This window comes from Rhinatrema bivittatum, chromosome 7 (genome assembly GCF_901001135.1).
Source record: "Rhinatrema bivittatum chromosome 7, aRhiBiv1.1, whole genome shotgun sequence".
Taxonomy (NCBI): Eukaryota; Metazoa; Chordata; class Amphibia; order Gymnophiona; family Rhinatrematidae; genus Rhinatrema; species Rhinatrema bivittatum.
Window position 1 is genome coordinate 49,372,021 of NC_042621.1, and position 16,843 is coordinate 49,388,863.

A 16,843-nucleotide genomic window follows, 5' to 3' on the forward strand; every position below is an offset into this window, starting at 1 on the left:
TCACAAAATTGGTGAAAGAGAGGTCCTCGGGAGGAGAACGCTTTCTGCTTTCAGCAGGAGAGGGTGGTGAAGGTAAATCATCGGTATCCGTAGAAGAATCATCACCCCAGGAGTCATAAGGATCAGGTTGCTGACCTGTAGGACCTTGAGGGGGTTGGATACCTGAAGGCCCCGGATGAGGCTCTGAGAAACCCGAAGGAACCACCGGGGGCATCGAAAATACCCTTGGAGGCATCGGTGCCGGCATCGAAGGCATCGATGGAGCCGATGTGCGTATCGCCCCGGAGGAATGTATCGGTGGCGAGGGACGACACGGCACCGATGGAACTACTCCCGAAGGAGGAATTCGATACAGTGTTTCTGCACCCGATGAAGTTGGCATCGGGGAGCGCACCGGTGCTGTCGGTGACCCGGGTATCACCGGTGGAAGGGTGGTCATGAGCGCTTCCATCCAGGCGAGCAGCGGTGCCAGCGCTGCTGGAATCGGGTCGATGACTGGTTCCACTCTCGGTGGCGGAGTCTGTGCCGAAGGAGTCTGGAACCGTTGCATCGCCTTGTCGATGGCCTCCTGGACCAGCCGGTCCAGTTCTTCCTGGAGACCTGGGGTAACAATACCCAGCTCTGTGGAAGAGGGAGGCTGAGGCTGAGCCGGAGGGACCACCGTCACCGGTGGAATCGCGGCTCCCAAACCCCGATGGGGTGAGGGTTGCCTCAATGTCTCAGAAACAGAAGTGGACGGTGCCACTTCTGATCGAGACTTCTTCGGTGGAGGCTCGGACGGTACCGAGGTCGATGACTTCGATTCCTCGACGGTCCGAGACTTGCGATGTCGATGACGATGCTTCTCCCTCCAATCCCCACGATCCTCGGGGGAAGGGACGGGAGTCGATGGCCGTGGAGACATCGATGGCAGACAGTCACCGGGAGGTTGCCAACGATGGAAGGACTTAGACGGTGCCGGTTCAGGGGACGTCGATGCGATGGACGGCGTCGGAGTGTGAGCATGGAAAAGGAGTCCTATCTTCTCCATTCTGGCTTTGCGACCTTTTGGTGTCATAAGGGCACATTTGGTGCAAGTCAGGACATCATGCTCACTTCCTAAGCACAATACACAGACTCTGTGAGGGTCTGTGATAGACATGGTGCACGTACAATCTGGGCACCGACGGAACCCTGACGCCATGGCCATTGACCAAAAATTTAGCCGCAGGACAGTCGACGGCCAGCAGGCCACGAAGGCGAAACTCGACGGTAATTGGCGAAAAACGGCAAAAAACTTACCGAAACACCGCGGGCTAAATTTAGATAGAGGGGGGACCCCTGTGGGGCGTATTTTACTTCAAAGAAGTTCAAGAAGAATTTCCTGTCAGGAATGTGGTAAGAGCTCCTTAACCGCGTGGCTACTGCTGCGCGGAAAAAAGAAGACTGAAGGGGGACCCCTGCTGGCTGCAGGGTTGGTGCCGTGCTGGGCATGCCCAGTAGGGGCCAGTCAAAGTTCCAGAAACTTTGACAGAAGTTTTCCGTGGTTGGGCTCCATCCTCGATGTCACCCATTTGTGAGGACAACCATCCTGCTTGTCCTGTGAGAAATCATGTGCATAAGCGAGAAGTTGCATCCTTTTTATTACAGCGTGCATATCACTCAACACATAATTAAGCTCTGGAATTTGTTGCTAGAGGATGTGGTTAGTGCAGTTAGTGTAGCTGGGTTCAAAAAAGGTTTGGATAAGTTCTTGGAGGAGAAGTCCATTAATTGCTATTAATGAAGTTGACTTAGGGAATGGCCTCTGCTATTACTGGCATCACTAGCATGGTATCTTTTTAGTGTTTGGGTACTTGCCACGTTCTTGTGGCCAGGTTTGGCCAATCTTGAAAACAGGCTGCTGGGCTTGATGGACCCTCGGTCTGACCCAGCATGGCAATTTCTTATGTTGCTTAAGTTCTTATGTCACTCAAGTTCAAGGAAGTCAACCTTTTTACCAGAAAATAAGGATCCCCGCTGTTATGGATTTAGAAAGTGCCACCTATGCTATGATACCACTCTATTACTGGCAACTAATATGGAAGCCGCGTGGGAGCTGGTGTATTAGTAAACTCTTTTCGTTCCCCGGTCGACACCCTAAGTTATGTTATCTCTGCTTGGCCGGTATGAACCTGACAGACGAACAGGACCTTTACATAAGCACTACAGGTGACCCGGGGAGCTGTCTTATTTTACTTGTAATGGTCTCATCAGAATTGCAGTACCCAGATTTAAGGAAGGCGACCCTTGTACCGGGAGCACAGGGTGTTCTGTTGTCATGGAACTGAACAGAGCTAAATAATTATGACCCAAATGTATTGGTTTAACTGTTTCAGACTCAATATAATAGACACAATCTACCTATTATCAGTCCTGGGTACTCAATTTCAAGAATCTCTAAGTGTGCTTGTAGGTTGAATGTATAAGAAAGGAGGATGGTGTGAATGGAGATTGGGAGTTGAGTGTGATCCTTATGTTACACAAGGGATAGGAAAGATTTTGGGGGGGGGGGGGGGGAGTAAGGGAGGGAAAGGAGGGAAAGGAGGGAAAGGAGGGAACTGGGAAGGTGCATCAGATAGTATTGGGTTACCATAGGTATTACAAGTGGTCAGTTTCTCTTCTTATTTTCAGGAACTAAAAACCAAGTGGGGACCTTAGCTGGGAGGGTCCTTGCTTTACATTATGTAAAATTGATCTCAGGTGTGAAGAAATCATTCAAATTTCCTTACCAGCAATGGTAAGGAATGGGGGTGGGTTTGTAGCAGTTGTTGGTTGGGGCGAGATATTTTGTGAATGGGGGTTGTTATTAGGAAGGGATTGAAGGCATGGGAGGTGATTGGTTAGGCTGAGTGTGGTGGGAGTGTTCTGATTGGTTTGGGAGTACATTTAATGACGTTGCCGCGCACATTGACGTGCAGGGGCGGTGGCACCTGGAAGTAATAGACTTCCTCCATGTTTGAGAAGTGTTCGTGGCGGCAGGAAGGATTAATATCAGGATTATTCTATGGGAGGAATATGGATGATTGTGGAGTATTAGGGGATGTGTGATAGTATATTTTGTGTTTATATTTAGAAAAGGAAAGTGCCGCATAGAAGGAATTGCTGCTATACTGATGTGAATGAGAGTATTTGTGAACGGTGGATTCGTTATTTTGGGTGAAGACACGGTAGGTATACTTATAGTAACAAGGGGTAAAGGGAAAAAAGGGGAGGGGTTATGTGTTAGTAGTGGTTTATATGATTCTGTTTGATTTTAATTTTTGTAGTGAGCTCGTCTTGGGAGATTAACAGGGGAACTGTGGGAACAGAAGATCGCTATGGACATGAAGAGGTTGTAAGGACAATAATTAGTAAGTGGTAATAATGGTTTAGAATTATTATACTATAATGAAACTAGGGAAGGGTACCATTAATGATTCTTATATATTATATTCTTATATATTATAGGTATAGAGGTTGACATTCGGATGACATGTGAACAGTGGAGATTACAGTTTTGGAAACTGCCTGTGTAGAAGAGATTGATCCGGAGGTTGAGAGCAGAGGAAGTAAAAGCTTACCTGCCATCTGTGGACTTTTTCCAGGGAAAGATTTTCTCTTGCCCTGTTGATTTCCTATTAACTCCAGCTGAAACACGCGTTGAACCAAGAGGGGCATTCTGGAGGTGGACCCGGAAGTGATTACTTAACGGCGTCGCTTGTGGCACACAGCAGAAGCCAGCGCGCCGCTTAAGCCACATGCACTCAAGGGGCGCGCGGCTAAGCAGGGCTTTGCCGGGCTTCGCCAGGATTCAGCTGGAAAATATATATTGAGAAATTGCTTTTTATTTTGTTTCATCCCCCTCTATCTCTCTCTAACCTCAATTTTGAGATCCAATAGAGTGCGACGTTGCGGAACTCAGTGTCCTTTTTCAGTGATTAATAATTTAAATAAATTCCCCACTCTGCCCGAAAAAGGAAAGCCAAGGAACGTATAGCCTCAGGAGTTCCAGAGGTTACACCTATAGTAGGACCAATGGACGCTCATATCCTCCGTAGGATGAATTGGGAGGCAGAGAACTCGCAGAGTGTTGTGAGGGGGGAAGAGGAGCCTTGTAACACACCAGAGTTTTTAACATCTCTGTCCTCCGAGGGGAGATCATCACCACCAAATCTGGCCGTCAGGCTCCAGATGGAAGGGGAGAAAAATCAGGCTGCCCGAAGTGGAAAGCCAGATAGGACCCCCCCTCCCGAGGCATGGTTTCCATCAGGAAGTACCTGCGGAACAAATGAACAACCAGGAGGTTGGTGAAAACTTCAAAGGAGCAGCAGATGAAGGAACTGGACAGAACTCTATTGAAATTACTCTACTACCTTTCAGGATTTGGTAAGCCCTCAGACATTTAGTATGGAACTTATCTGGGAGGCTATAAATGCTTTAAATAAGAATATGGGGTCACAAATGGAAGTTTAATTTTCAAGTCTGTAGCCATCTTCAATAAGAGTTCAAAAAATTGAAATGGATAATTTACAAGTTAAAAAAAGATGAATTATTACTTAAGAATGATGTGGGGAAAGTTAATGATCTACATTGTGCTTTGATCAAAGAAAATCAAAGTTTGCAACTTAAGGTTGAAAACTTAGAAAATGTATTTAAGAGTAAGAATATTCGTTGTATAAATTTTTCCAAGCTGGAGACTGCAACCCCGTTGCAAATCTGGAGAAGATATTTAATGGAGGTATTAGATATACCTGAAGCCATTTTGCCTATTATTTCTAAATTATACTTCCTTCCTCCATTAAAGAAAATCTCCAGATTAGAACAGGATGAAGAAAATCCAATTCAGATTTTACAACCAGCCCATGAATCAAATTTAAATATTTCTGAAATACTAGAAAAATCTGAGTCTGAGCTGGCAAAACCTGCAACCCTTTTGGTAACTTTTATGTTAGAGTCTGACAAAGACTGGATTTTCAGGAAATACTTTTTAAATAAGTCGAGGGGATCCAAGATGGCGGCAGGATAGGAGTTGGCAGCGAGTAGCTCCGCGTTTTTCTCCTGCAAACAAATTGCCTTTATTTCAATATGCCCCCAAAGAGGAAGGGGAGAGTCAGGGTCTACCCCTCGACGCCCCCACCATCTTCGGCGGTTTTACAGGAGATTACTCGCTTCCTTACCTCCTCAACTACAGCCCTTCCAGGAGTCGAGGAGCCCTTGGCGTAGCTTCAGCAGAGAGAGGAAGCTGCGCTGGAGGAGACGAGCCTGAGTCCCGAACTGAGGTCAGCACCTTCGCAGGGAACAGTGTCATTGTTTCAACCCGGACCATTGGTTGAAGGAACTTCTTCCGGGCTACAGGCAGAGGCACAAACGCTGAATATAACGTCTTCAGCACGGACTATCGATCCAGCAGCCTAGGGGGAAGTAACCACCAATGTGGGACCATCTATCGGACTGGGAGAAAAGAGTGCTGGGGTAAGTTCTGTGGACATTTTTCTGCCTCTACCACAGACAATTCCCCAAGCTGATACTCCCCTAAAAATCCCAGAGCGACCCGAAAATGTGACTAATGCTGCACTGTGGGATTTGATGGTGGGGGTAGCTACTATGGTGAATCGAGTAAGTGAGAAAGTGGAAATCTTGACTTCTCAGGGAACCCAAAATTTGTTGGAATACCAGCAGAAATATGATTCGGTGCTTAAGAAGGTAGAGAAACTGGAAGAAAAAGATCTTGAAAATCGCAACTTTAAAGCAGCAGTTGTGAAGGATAATTTGTTTATGGCAAGAAGAACTGAAACACTAGAGAATGCCTCCAGACATCTGAATATAAGGATGTTAAATTTTCCTTGTATTTTGGGTGAAAACCCATATATTTCCTTGAAGAGATATCTGAAGGAGGTCCTTTGTTTTGATGAAGAACATTTGCCAGCAATAAATAAATGTTTCTACCGAAAGCAAGGCTTGCTGATAATAGAATAAATATACAAGAGAATTTGACTGAATTCTTAGAAGATTCAACTGCAGAAGTAGTAGATAGGGCTACCCTATTGGTTTCAGTAATATCGCTAATGGATCTTCAATTAATCATGAAAAACTATTTCAGAAAATTCCCTACCAATTACGATGGTGAAAATATAAACATTTTTCCTGATATTTCTCCAATTACTCAAGGCAGGCGAAGAGAGTTTTTAACCCTTCGCCAGCAGGCTATTACTTTGGGTTACTCGTTTAATTTAAAGTTTCCTTGTAAATGTATACTGAAGAAAGGTGCCGAGGTTAACACTTTTTTCACTTCTCAGCAATTAAATGATTTTCTTAAGTTAAAAATGCCCCTTACATCAACACCTAGTAACTAAATGTATTGGTTGTTAGAATGCCATGTCACTTATTTATTATTGGTTTTTTCCTATGTCTCTCTGGTATATCGGATCCTAGAATTCTGACTAAAGAATGTATATTGATTTATATAAACTAGACTGATGGAGAATGTAGTTATAATTTAATTTATGTAAGCTCTTAGAGAATTGTTTTCTTTCATTACTCCATCTTGTCTGATTTTTCTTATTTGCAAAATTTTGGGTTTTGTAATAATGTGAAATGGATAAATAAAGAATTAAAAAAAAAAAAAAAAGTCGAAAGAATTTCTGGGCAGTAGATCCGGATGTTCCCAGATCTATCACGTCAGACTCAGAAACGCAGGAAACTATTTCTTATATTAAGACCTCAGGTATTGCAATTAGGAATGTATTTCATTCTTAAGTTTCCATGTAAATGCTTGATAAAATTCAATGGGAATACATATATATTCACTCAACCATCTCACCTTACACAATTCTTATTTAAAAAAGGAAAACCTTTGTTAAATTAATCTCCAGGAACTTCATGAAGCGCTCTTTTATAGAAGCTAGATCTCTATAAGTTTAATAACATCCTATAGTCCAATTTCTTTAATTATTATACTATGGGCCAGATTTTATAACATGCGCACGGGCGTAGATTTGTTCATGCTGAGTTACGCGAACAAATCTACGCCCGATTTTAAAACATGCGCGCGCAGTAGCGCGCGCATGTTTTAAAATCCAGGTTCAGTGCGCGCAGGGGGGGTGCGCAATTGTGCAACCTGCAAGCACCGAGCCAAGCAGCGCAACCCTTTGAAAATCTATCCCTATGTATGTAGTTGTGAAATTTTGATCTCTTTGTGGGCTTGATAGACAAGTTTGGAAAGAAATAATTTCCTTATTTGAAGAATTATGGTAAATTTAGTAAGTGTCTCTATTACCTGTATTTCCACTCAAGTTTTTTTTTTTTTGCTTGATGTTTTATAATGTAAATTCAATAAATAATAAATAAAAAAAAAAAAAAAAAAAGAAAGATTGATCCAGGAATTTGAAGAGAATGCTGCAGGAATATATCCCTTGATGAAGTCCAAGTGGGGTGAAACAAGGGTCCTTGTTGGGAAGTGGGAAAGCATATTGGAATTTTAGATGAAGGTTTTAGATATATATGATGTGTGTAAGTAATGGGTTGGTGAGTATGCATGGGTGGTTGGTAACAGCAAGAGCTGCTTATATATTTTTGTGACATGTTTACATGGGAATATGATTATGATGATCTAAAGTTGTGGGATGTCTTTTTGATATAATAAGTATTAATCATGAATGTATATGGGATTTTGAAAAAATGTGTATATGGTGTATTATGTATACATTCTTTGTATTTAAATGGTATATCATAAATAAAAATACTGTACTTTGATAGGTATATGTATGAGGTGTTGATGTATAAGATATGTGTATGATTAGATTAATGAAGCCCCTACACGTATATGTTGCTTACCAGATTGCAAAGACTCTGAAAGTATTATCTTGGAATAATTATATGAAGCCCGATTGAAGTGACAGGTCTGAAAGCAGCGGTGCCACAGAACCGAAGCCCTGCAGCACCTAGTCCACCACTACCTGGACTCTGCGCTCCAGCTCTTCCTCAAAAGTTGTTAATGCTAACAATGACTGGGAGGAAGGAGGGGTGGCCATATCCTCTTCGGAAACACGAAGTGGATCAGTGACTGGCATCAGGACCAATGGAGACCATCACGGATCCCCGGCACTGATGGAGGATTGACAATCTTTGGTGCAGAGTCACTTCAGAGGCATCGTGGCAATAGCCAGTGCATGCTCATGCCTGGTACCATGCATTGACGGGAACTGGTGCCAATGCTTTTTCGGCTTCCCTCGATGCTTGGCGCAGTCCTTCCCCAGTGCTGAGGCCGATGATGAGGAACCCGATGTCCTCAGCCTGGAGGAGTTTAGACAGTTGGTCTCTAGCGCCCCTGTCGACGGCATCAACGGAACCGATGGTCTCACCAATGTTGATGGTTCTATGTCCATCGGTGCAGCTCCTTGGTTCTTCAATGCCAATAGCTCAGACTTCTTCAACCCGAAGAGCTGCTCCATCTTGTCGAGTCGAATCAGACATCTCTTTGGGGTCATCTGGGCAGATAAACAGCAACACAGGACATCATGTGATGCCCCGGGCAAAGGACTCATATCTCATGTGGATCCGTGATGGACATGGTCCTTGGGCACTGGGGGCATTGCCGAAATCCGGACGTGGCCATGTCGGTTGAAACAAAAGGGGCACAACCGAAACGATAGCTGTGATGCATCTATTGCCTGCGGGCACCAATGCACTACCGCCACAGGGAGTCGACCACGAAGGAGAAATTACGTCCTATATGTTAATTTTCTTTCCTTTACTTCTGCTACACCAGTCCAGAACCTATGGGTTATCCTCTCATCCAGCACACATGGAAACAGAGTTCTATTTTTTTATTTTTTTAAATGACATCACCAGCTTATATGTCATATCTAGAACTAATTCAGCCAGTTTACTACTGTGAAAGCTATAAAAAAAAAACTACCAATGAATAAACAAGTATCATTAAAAAAAATAAAACTTTTTGCAAGTCTCATCTTACATTGTCATGGCCTAAACCAGTTATTCTTACTTTAACATATCCCTTTTAAAGAATTTTTTTTTTTAAAGGAACAAATCTCTTTGCAAAAAATACAGCAAATATGAAAATAGCTAATCTAATATGTTCTCTCTTGTTCTTTTCCACATATAAATATATATAAATATAATGAGAGGGGTTCTTGACTGGTGTAGCAGAAGTAAATTAAAGGAAATTAACAGCTAAGAAATGTCTCCTTCCTATGGGAAATACCAAAGTATATGTAAGAGTGAGTGGATGACAATCCCACCTCTAAGAATAAAGAATCAAAAATGGTATCTTGTCTAGTGAGACGATCCAACCTATAGTGCCTTGCAAAAGGCCCTAAAGAGGTCCATGTGGCTGCTTTACAAATCTCCACTTGACTTATTGCTATCTTTCGGTTCACGATGAGGCCTGTGCTCATGTTGAATGAGCCTTAAATCATTCTAGGTACAAGTTTATCCTGCAGTAAATAAGCAATCGAAGCCTTTTAAGCCAATTCTCCCTTTCATGGACCAAAACAGAGAATAAATAGCCTTTCAGGTTTATGAAAATCCTTAGTTCTTTCAAGGTAAACTTTAAAATATCTCTTAACATCCAGATACATTAATGATTCTAAGTCTTCCTTACATTCCTTCTTGTTAAAGGCAGGAAGAATAAGACATTAATATTAAGCCAAGATACTACCTTAGGTTAAAAAAAAAAAAAAAAAAAAGGGGGGGGCCTGGTCTCAAAATAACCAGATTTTTAGTGAATCTCAAAAATGGGGTTTTAGCATGACAAAGCTTGCAATTCATAAATTCGCCTTGCTGATGTAGTTGCTACTAAGAAGATTGGGGCGGATTTTAAAAGCCCTGCGCGCGTAAATCCTTCCGGATTTACGCCGGATTTACGCGCACAGGGCCTTTGCGCACCGGCGCACCTATTTTGCATAGGCCGCCGGCGCGCGTAAAGCCCCGGGACGCGCGCAAGTCCCGGGGCTTTCGAAAAGGGGCGGGAGGGGGCGTGTCCGGGGGCGTTCCCGAAATGACGCGGCGTTTCGGGGGCGGGCCCGAGGCCTCCGGACCAGCCCCCGGGACCGGAGGACGGAGCGGGGCTGCCGGCCGGCGCGCGCAAAGGTAGGGGGGGGTTTGGATAGGGCCGGGGGGGGGCGGGTTAGGTAGGGGAAGGGAGGGGAAGGTGGGGGGAGGGCGAAGGAAAGTTCCCTCCGAGGCCGCTCCGAAATCGGAGCGGCCTTGGAGGGAACAGGAAGCGCGCGCTGGGCTCAGCGCGCACAGGTTGCACAAATGTGCACCCCTTGCGCGCGCCGACCCCGGATTTTATAAGATACGTGCGGCTACGCGCGTATCTTATAAAATCCAGCGTACATTTGTTCGCGCCTGGTGCGCAAACAAAAGTACGCGATCGCATATTTTTTAAAGATCTACCCCATTATCTTTAAGGTTAGATCCTTTATAGCTGATTGACTTAAAGGTTTAAAAGGAGGTCTAAATAAAGCTTGCAAAACTGAATTTAAATTCCAATGAGGAAAATAATTTTGATTGATTGATGGATATATCTGTTTCACCCCACCGAGAAAACAGAAAACATTCATATGGGAGGAAATCAAACTACCCTTTATTTGTCCACGAAAACAAGAAATGGCAGCTATTTGATCCTTTAAAGAATTTAAAGCTAAACCTTTATCCATTCCAAACTATAAAATACAAACACACAAAAATGGCAGCTATTTGATCCTTTAAAGAATTTAAAGCTAAACCTTTATCCATTCCACACTATAAAATACAAACACACAAAAATACAATATACCCCAAGTTTAGTTCTCCCCAATATTTTTAAGTTTTAAAAATTTCTCCAAGCAGCATGTACTGATTCTTTCCAGCCACCAGCAAAGTAATAATCTCCTCTCAGTACTACTGGATTGTGGGTTACTGAGCTGTTCCCTTGCAATATATCTTGTGCTTCAAAGATAAATTAGTACAAAACAATACCTTTGGAGGTGTACACTACAGCTAGTTGTCCTGAGTGACTCATTGCTGTACTGATTAACAAATGTTGGTACCTAATCAAATCAATTACACTACTATAACACCTTTCCCAAGGTAAGTAACTGAACTTCTTTCAACCTTTTTACTTAGGCATACAATGTTCCTAGCCTATTTCTTTCTTCTGGCTACTTTTTTTTTTTTAATACAAACTTCTGTTTGTTGCCTGACTTTCTGACTACCTATTTAAAACAACACACGAATACAATAATATATCCCAAGTTTAGGTCTCCCCAATACTTTTAAGTTTTAAAAATTTCTCCAAGCAGTACTTACTGATTCTTTCCAGCCACCAGCAAGGTAATCCTCTCTTCTCAGTGTTCCCACTTTTGTCAATGCTACTTCCTCGGAATATGATTTGGCTCTTATTAACCAATTGTCCAAATAAGGATCCCTTCTTTCTCAAAAAGGCAGCTACAACAATCATGACTTTTGAAAATGTTTTTGGCACTGTTGCCAGTCCAAAAGGTAGGGCAACAAACTGGTAATGTTGAACAATTATACAAAAACAGATAACATTTTTGGAAATTTGGTTTCATTAGAATATAAAAGCCTCTTAAATCGAGGGATAATTAAAAAAAACAAAAAAAAACTTGCCCTTGCGAACTGAAGCGATAACTGTATGAAAAGATTCCATCCATTTTGATTACTGGAAGCCGACGGCCCTTTGCCCTTACTATGTCACAGGGGCTACCGGTGCCATTGGTCGGCCCCTGTGACATAGGATTGGTAAAGGGCCATCGGCGTCATTTTGATTACTGGCAGCTGATGGCCCACGTGCAGATTGCTCCCGGACCCCCGCTGGACCACCAGGGACTTTTGGCAGGTCTTGGGGGTTCAGGAGGGTGGGGGATTATAGTTAGGTTTTTTTTTTATATTCGCTCCATAAGACGCACAGACATTTTCCCCCCCACTTTTGGGGAAAAAAAAGTGAGTCTTATAAAGCGAAAAATACGGTAAGTTTTCCTCATTGAGGCTCCATCTGATGATGTCACCACTATCCTGCTTGTCCTCAGAGAATTGGCTTGACTGTCTTCTCTAATTCAACCAGTAGTTGACTGGTTAAGTTATTCAAATTAAATAGGAAAAAACAGTCAAATGAGTGGGCTGATGACCTATAGTCAAGGTAAATCAAACTGTAACAGCAAAATGGTAATATCTTATTGCATTTAACAGAACTTATTGCAGCTTAAATCACAGAGATAAAATTAGGTATGTATTTACTATGAATAAAACTATGATTCACTACAGTTTTTTTTTTGTTTTTTTTTTATTATAATATCTAATGGTGAATCATCCTAGTGGAATATTACTAAGATTGCTTTCCTTTCCAAAGTTGCTGGACAGGACTGTTCTATAAAAGGGCCAATATTCTTGGTCAACTCAACCCTTTACAGGTTAGGTTTCTCATATGGAGATACTTTGGGCCAGCTGGATGCAAATTACCGTGGGCTCATTTGTTATTTATAAATACATATTCATACAAATAAAACCATAAAAATAAAAAAATAAAAATCACTAATCCCACCATTCCCACAATCCACTGCCCTAACACCGCTTCTCTACACCCATCTCTCACCTCAGCAATCAGCAGCCCAACCAAACACTGATATGACAACTCCATCTTCAAAAAAACATATGACCTAACCACAATCACAAATTTTCCCTCTCCAACTGTTTACACAATCCCCCATTATGACACATTCAGAGTTCAAAATGTTCAGAACTTTCCTAACGCTGTAGAAATGATCATTAAAAATAAAGCCACAAATTTCCCTATTTTAATTATGACGTTGTCGGGAGGAGTACAAAGGAAGAACCAATGTGACATATGATCACCTTACACCATAGTCACAGCAAATTAGTTGAAAACAGTATTGGAAAATGATTACAACATTTACAAGTAAAAGATTTTCTGAAGAGAAAAGGCTACCAGTTTCAGAAGGAAAAAAAAGTCTGAAGTTCATTTGTGAGGCTTCATAAAACACACAAATTAATTAAATAAAAAGGTTAAAAAATATAACTGTTCTATGTAGATGTAGAAATGGAACAATCAAAATCTTAACTATATGAAAACTAATACCATACAACGCTCACCTGCTAACATATCACAAGGTAAAAAAAACAAAAAACAGTGCAATTTGATTGGCTGACATTTTTCTCTATTAGTTAATTTATTTAAAAAAACACACACACACACTGTAGTGCTTGAGGGGTTAAGGTCTGAAAATACTTCTTTTGCAGTCTTTAGTTACCAGAGGAAAGACAAGAGAGAGTTCCTTGTGACAGAATCACTCATAGGGCATCACATGGCTTCATCACACAAGTCATTACAACATGAGTGAAACAGAGAAACTACTCCTTTCTCATTGCTCTACCATATTTCCTCCATTTTGCTTTGGAAAATAAAGACTTTGTTTAAACAGAAGATTAATGATTACCTGGTAAAAATGCTTTATTCCATTATTTGCAGACAGTTTTAAGATCCGAGAGGTCTACATTTAAAAGCATTTGGGCACTTATCCGGCTAATGATATAGGCGGCTAGAATTTGGGCAGATAAGTTACAGGTGTTCCGGGAGCATAACTGTGAGGAGTTGAGTTAGTTGGCTAAGTTAAATGGCTAAGTCAGATATTCAGAGTTAGCCAGATGACTTAGCCGGCTACATCTGGTTGGGCCAATTGTCAAAGTTAGCCGGCTATATTTAATAGTGTGGCTACATTACTGAACATACCTCCAAAGTTAGCCAGGAAAGTTTATCCAGCTACCTTTGCTATCCAGATTGTGGCTGAATATGGACCTCTAATTTTTTTTTTTTACATATCCAAATTTTAAAGATTTCAAAAATACTCCAAGAATTATTTTTTGTTTCTTCTTTTTTTTTTTTTTTTTTTTTTTTTTTTTTTTTAACACCTACATCTTCACAAGTAAACATGAGTATAAAACCTAGGTTTCAAATCTAATCCCAAAATCATTCCATTTCCTTTCAACCAAACTGGAATCTAAAATAAGAAAGGGGAGGAAAAAACTCACTCAACCCTTATTCAATTTCCATCTTTTTCACAGATTGATTTTAAAGAAAAACTTTGCCCTTAAAGTTTCCGAATGCATAAGACAAGAGCCAAGGAGTGTAAAGGACAGATATTCTGAATTTATTCCAAATCTTTGTCTGAAATGCAAATATGGGATGGAGGAAACCTTAGCAACTGTTTTTGGGATTGGGAATGGCAATGCAAGTCATAGCATCAAATACTGCCCTAAGAAATTGAAAGTCGCTTCTGAAGTAGTCTATTAATACAATCTAAAGGAAGCAAGAGTTTTGGTCAGCTCTGCTCAAGGAATTCAACTGTCTCTTGGCTTTCTGTCCTTTGCCTCATCTGTGAAAATACAGTAAAACCTACATGTTTATCACAGGTTTAAAATCAAGATCTCTTACCTCTCCATTTCATATTCCCTTATTCCTATTTTCACAGCCTTCATAACCTATAGGACAGATACCACAATAAAATAAACTGATCAAAAATGAGAAGGCATCTTGTGGTATAAGATACTTTATGGTTTCTTTCAAAAGCCTATTTGAATAATTTTAGCAAACCTATTTCACCTATATTAGAAAAGCTTATAGATAGATATATGCATAGATATATTGCACATGCATTTCAAAGTAACAAATAGCTCTAAAAGATTTCTCAAAAATCGGTTGAGAGTCTAGGGATGCATTCACAAGGATGCAACATCAATACAGCAAGATTACTAGTAGGCACTTTTGGCCAAAATGAAATGTACATTTATATCCCCACTATAGCTTCACCAGGAAACATGTGTGATTTAATGGCTTTTTGATACAGAAACATTATTGTTGCCTTTAACATGTTGGGATTACCCTGTACACAAACATCCTATTTGCACTATCTTGCGTTATTACTAATGAAAAGAAAGTAATATTCCACAATTTAAGCTATCAAAACACAAAACATAATTCCATTTGTCTAACTAATTTGTTTTTTTTGGGGGTGGATGGGTGAGGGTGGTCTTGATGTCCGAGAAATCTCTCCCAACCTCCCCACCATGAACAGTATGCCCTAGTGGCTCTCAGGACTGTTGTTGGCCCACCACTGAGTGGTGCCTTCTCTAAGACACAGCCTTGGCACCACTTGTTGGCCAAGTAAGTACTGACACAGTACCAGCTGCTCTTTCCTCAGGCTTAAGCACACCATATCTGCAGTACACTCAAGCCCAACCACTCCCAAAAGATAGTGATCCAAATCCTGTTCTGCAGTGCCAACATTACAGCCTAAGTCTAAGGGTCATTCCATTAAGTAGAGACGAGAAAAATCAAGGAAGGAAAGCATATCCATACTTGCATGTATAACAAAACAAAATAGAGATCTGCATCATTTAAGAGTTCTAGACCAGTGGTTCTCAACCTTTTTTCCATCGTGACACACCTGACAGACCACGCTCACACGTGAGACGCACTGCTAATTACAACTCACGGCAGAAATAAAAAAAAATAAAGGTCCAGTATTATTTTTATTGTTATGAATGACACAAGGGAAAGATAACAGAAATACATCATAGTAAACATCCCATACCAAAATACCAGTTTCCAAGCACTCAAACAATAACCACCATACCTAAGAACAGGCAACACCAAAAATATTACACTAGGCCTTAAGACACCAATACTCCTATTAGGAAAAACGGACCAAGCCAGGGCTGCTACAGAGCCCTACAGAGAAATTACATGCCGGCAGAATACCTCACCTCAGTCACATGTGCAGACCCTCGCCTAACAAAGAATAGAGAGACCATAAAGCATAACTAGAAACATGCAGACAAAAACTGAACTGGAAACCGCCACAAGCCACACAGACCGTATGCAATGTAACAAAGGAAAAAGAGAAACTTCACCAGTCCTCAAAACAAGTCAAGAAATATAACATTAACAGCAGTAAAACCATACTAACAAAAAGAACAGATTTCAAAATAGCTGATGACTGGAAAAAGCAAGTTTGCTTACCATAAACGGTGTTTCCGTAGATAGCAGGATGAATTAGCCATGCTGTCCGGGAAGCGTCGTGACCCGAAGAAGGCAGAATTTCCTCATTGAGTCACAGAGCTTTGACTCTGTGCGGCTGCGTGGTGATCTTCCCGCGCGTTCCCCTCTTCTCCTCAGTTTCTTTGTAGCCAAGCGACGTAATAAGAAATATATGTCCTTTGTGGGACTGTCTAGGGAGGAGGGAGGGATCGCATGGCTAATTCATGCTATCTATGGAAACACCATTTTCGTTAAGCAAACTTGCTTTTTTCCCCGTTGATAGCAGGGCTGAATTAGCCATGCTGTCTGGGAGTCCCAAGCTCCCGAGTTGTGTCCATTTGGTATGTTTTTTGAAGTTCAGGACAGCAACCCATATGGTAGTCTCATCAGTTTTGAAGAGTCGACAAAACTGCTGTGCCCAGCGCTGCATCAGAGGTCGCTTGCTGTTGTAGACAATAGTGTGATGTGAAGATATGGATGGACGACCAAGTTGCCACTTTGTAGATGTCCAGTAATGGAACCTTGTTCAAGTGGGCAACGGATGCTGCAGTTGCGCGTATTTGGTGCGCCTGAGGCTTCTTGTAAAGTTTGATTGATCGTTTGTTGTAATAAAAAAGAATGCACTGTGATAACCAACTGGCAATGGTTCTCTTAGAGACAGGTTGACCAGGATCATTTGGGCCGAAGGAAATGAAGAGCTGAGAAGGTCTCATAGATGATTGAGACCTTTGTTTATAATAAGCTAGAGCCCGTTTACAGTCCAGT

At 41.7% G+C, this 16,843-nt stretch overlaps 1 protein-coding gene across 1 annotated transcript in view; it reads right to left on the reverse strand.

Annotated features, from left to right (window-relative positions):
- The window catches only part of PEPD (peptidase D), a 766,251-nt gene that overhangs the window by 454,701 nt on the left and 294,707 nt on the right, over positions 1-16,843 (reverse strand). Inside the window, exon 9 of the mRNA XM_029608350.1 lies at positions 14,474-14,520. Within this exon, the coding sequence (XP_029464210.1) occupies positions 14,474-14,520 (47 nt within the window). The remainder of the gene's footprint in view (positions 1-14,473; positions 14,521-16,843) is intronic.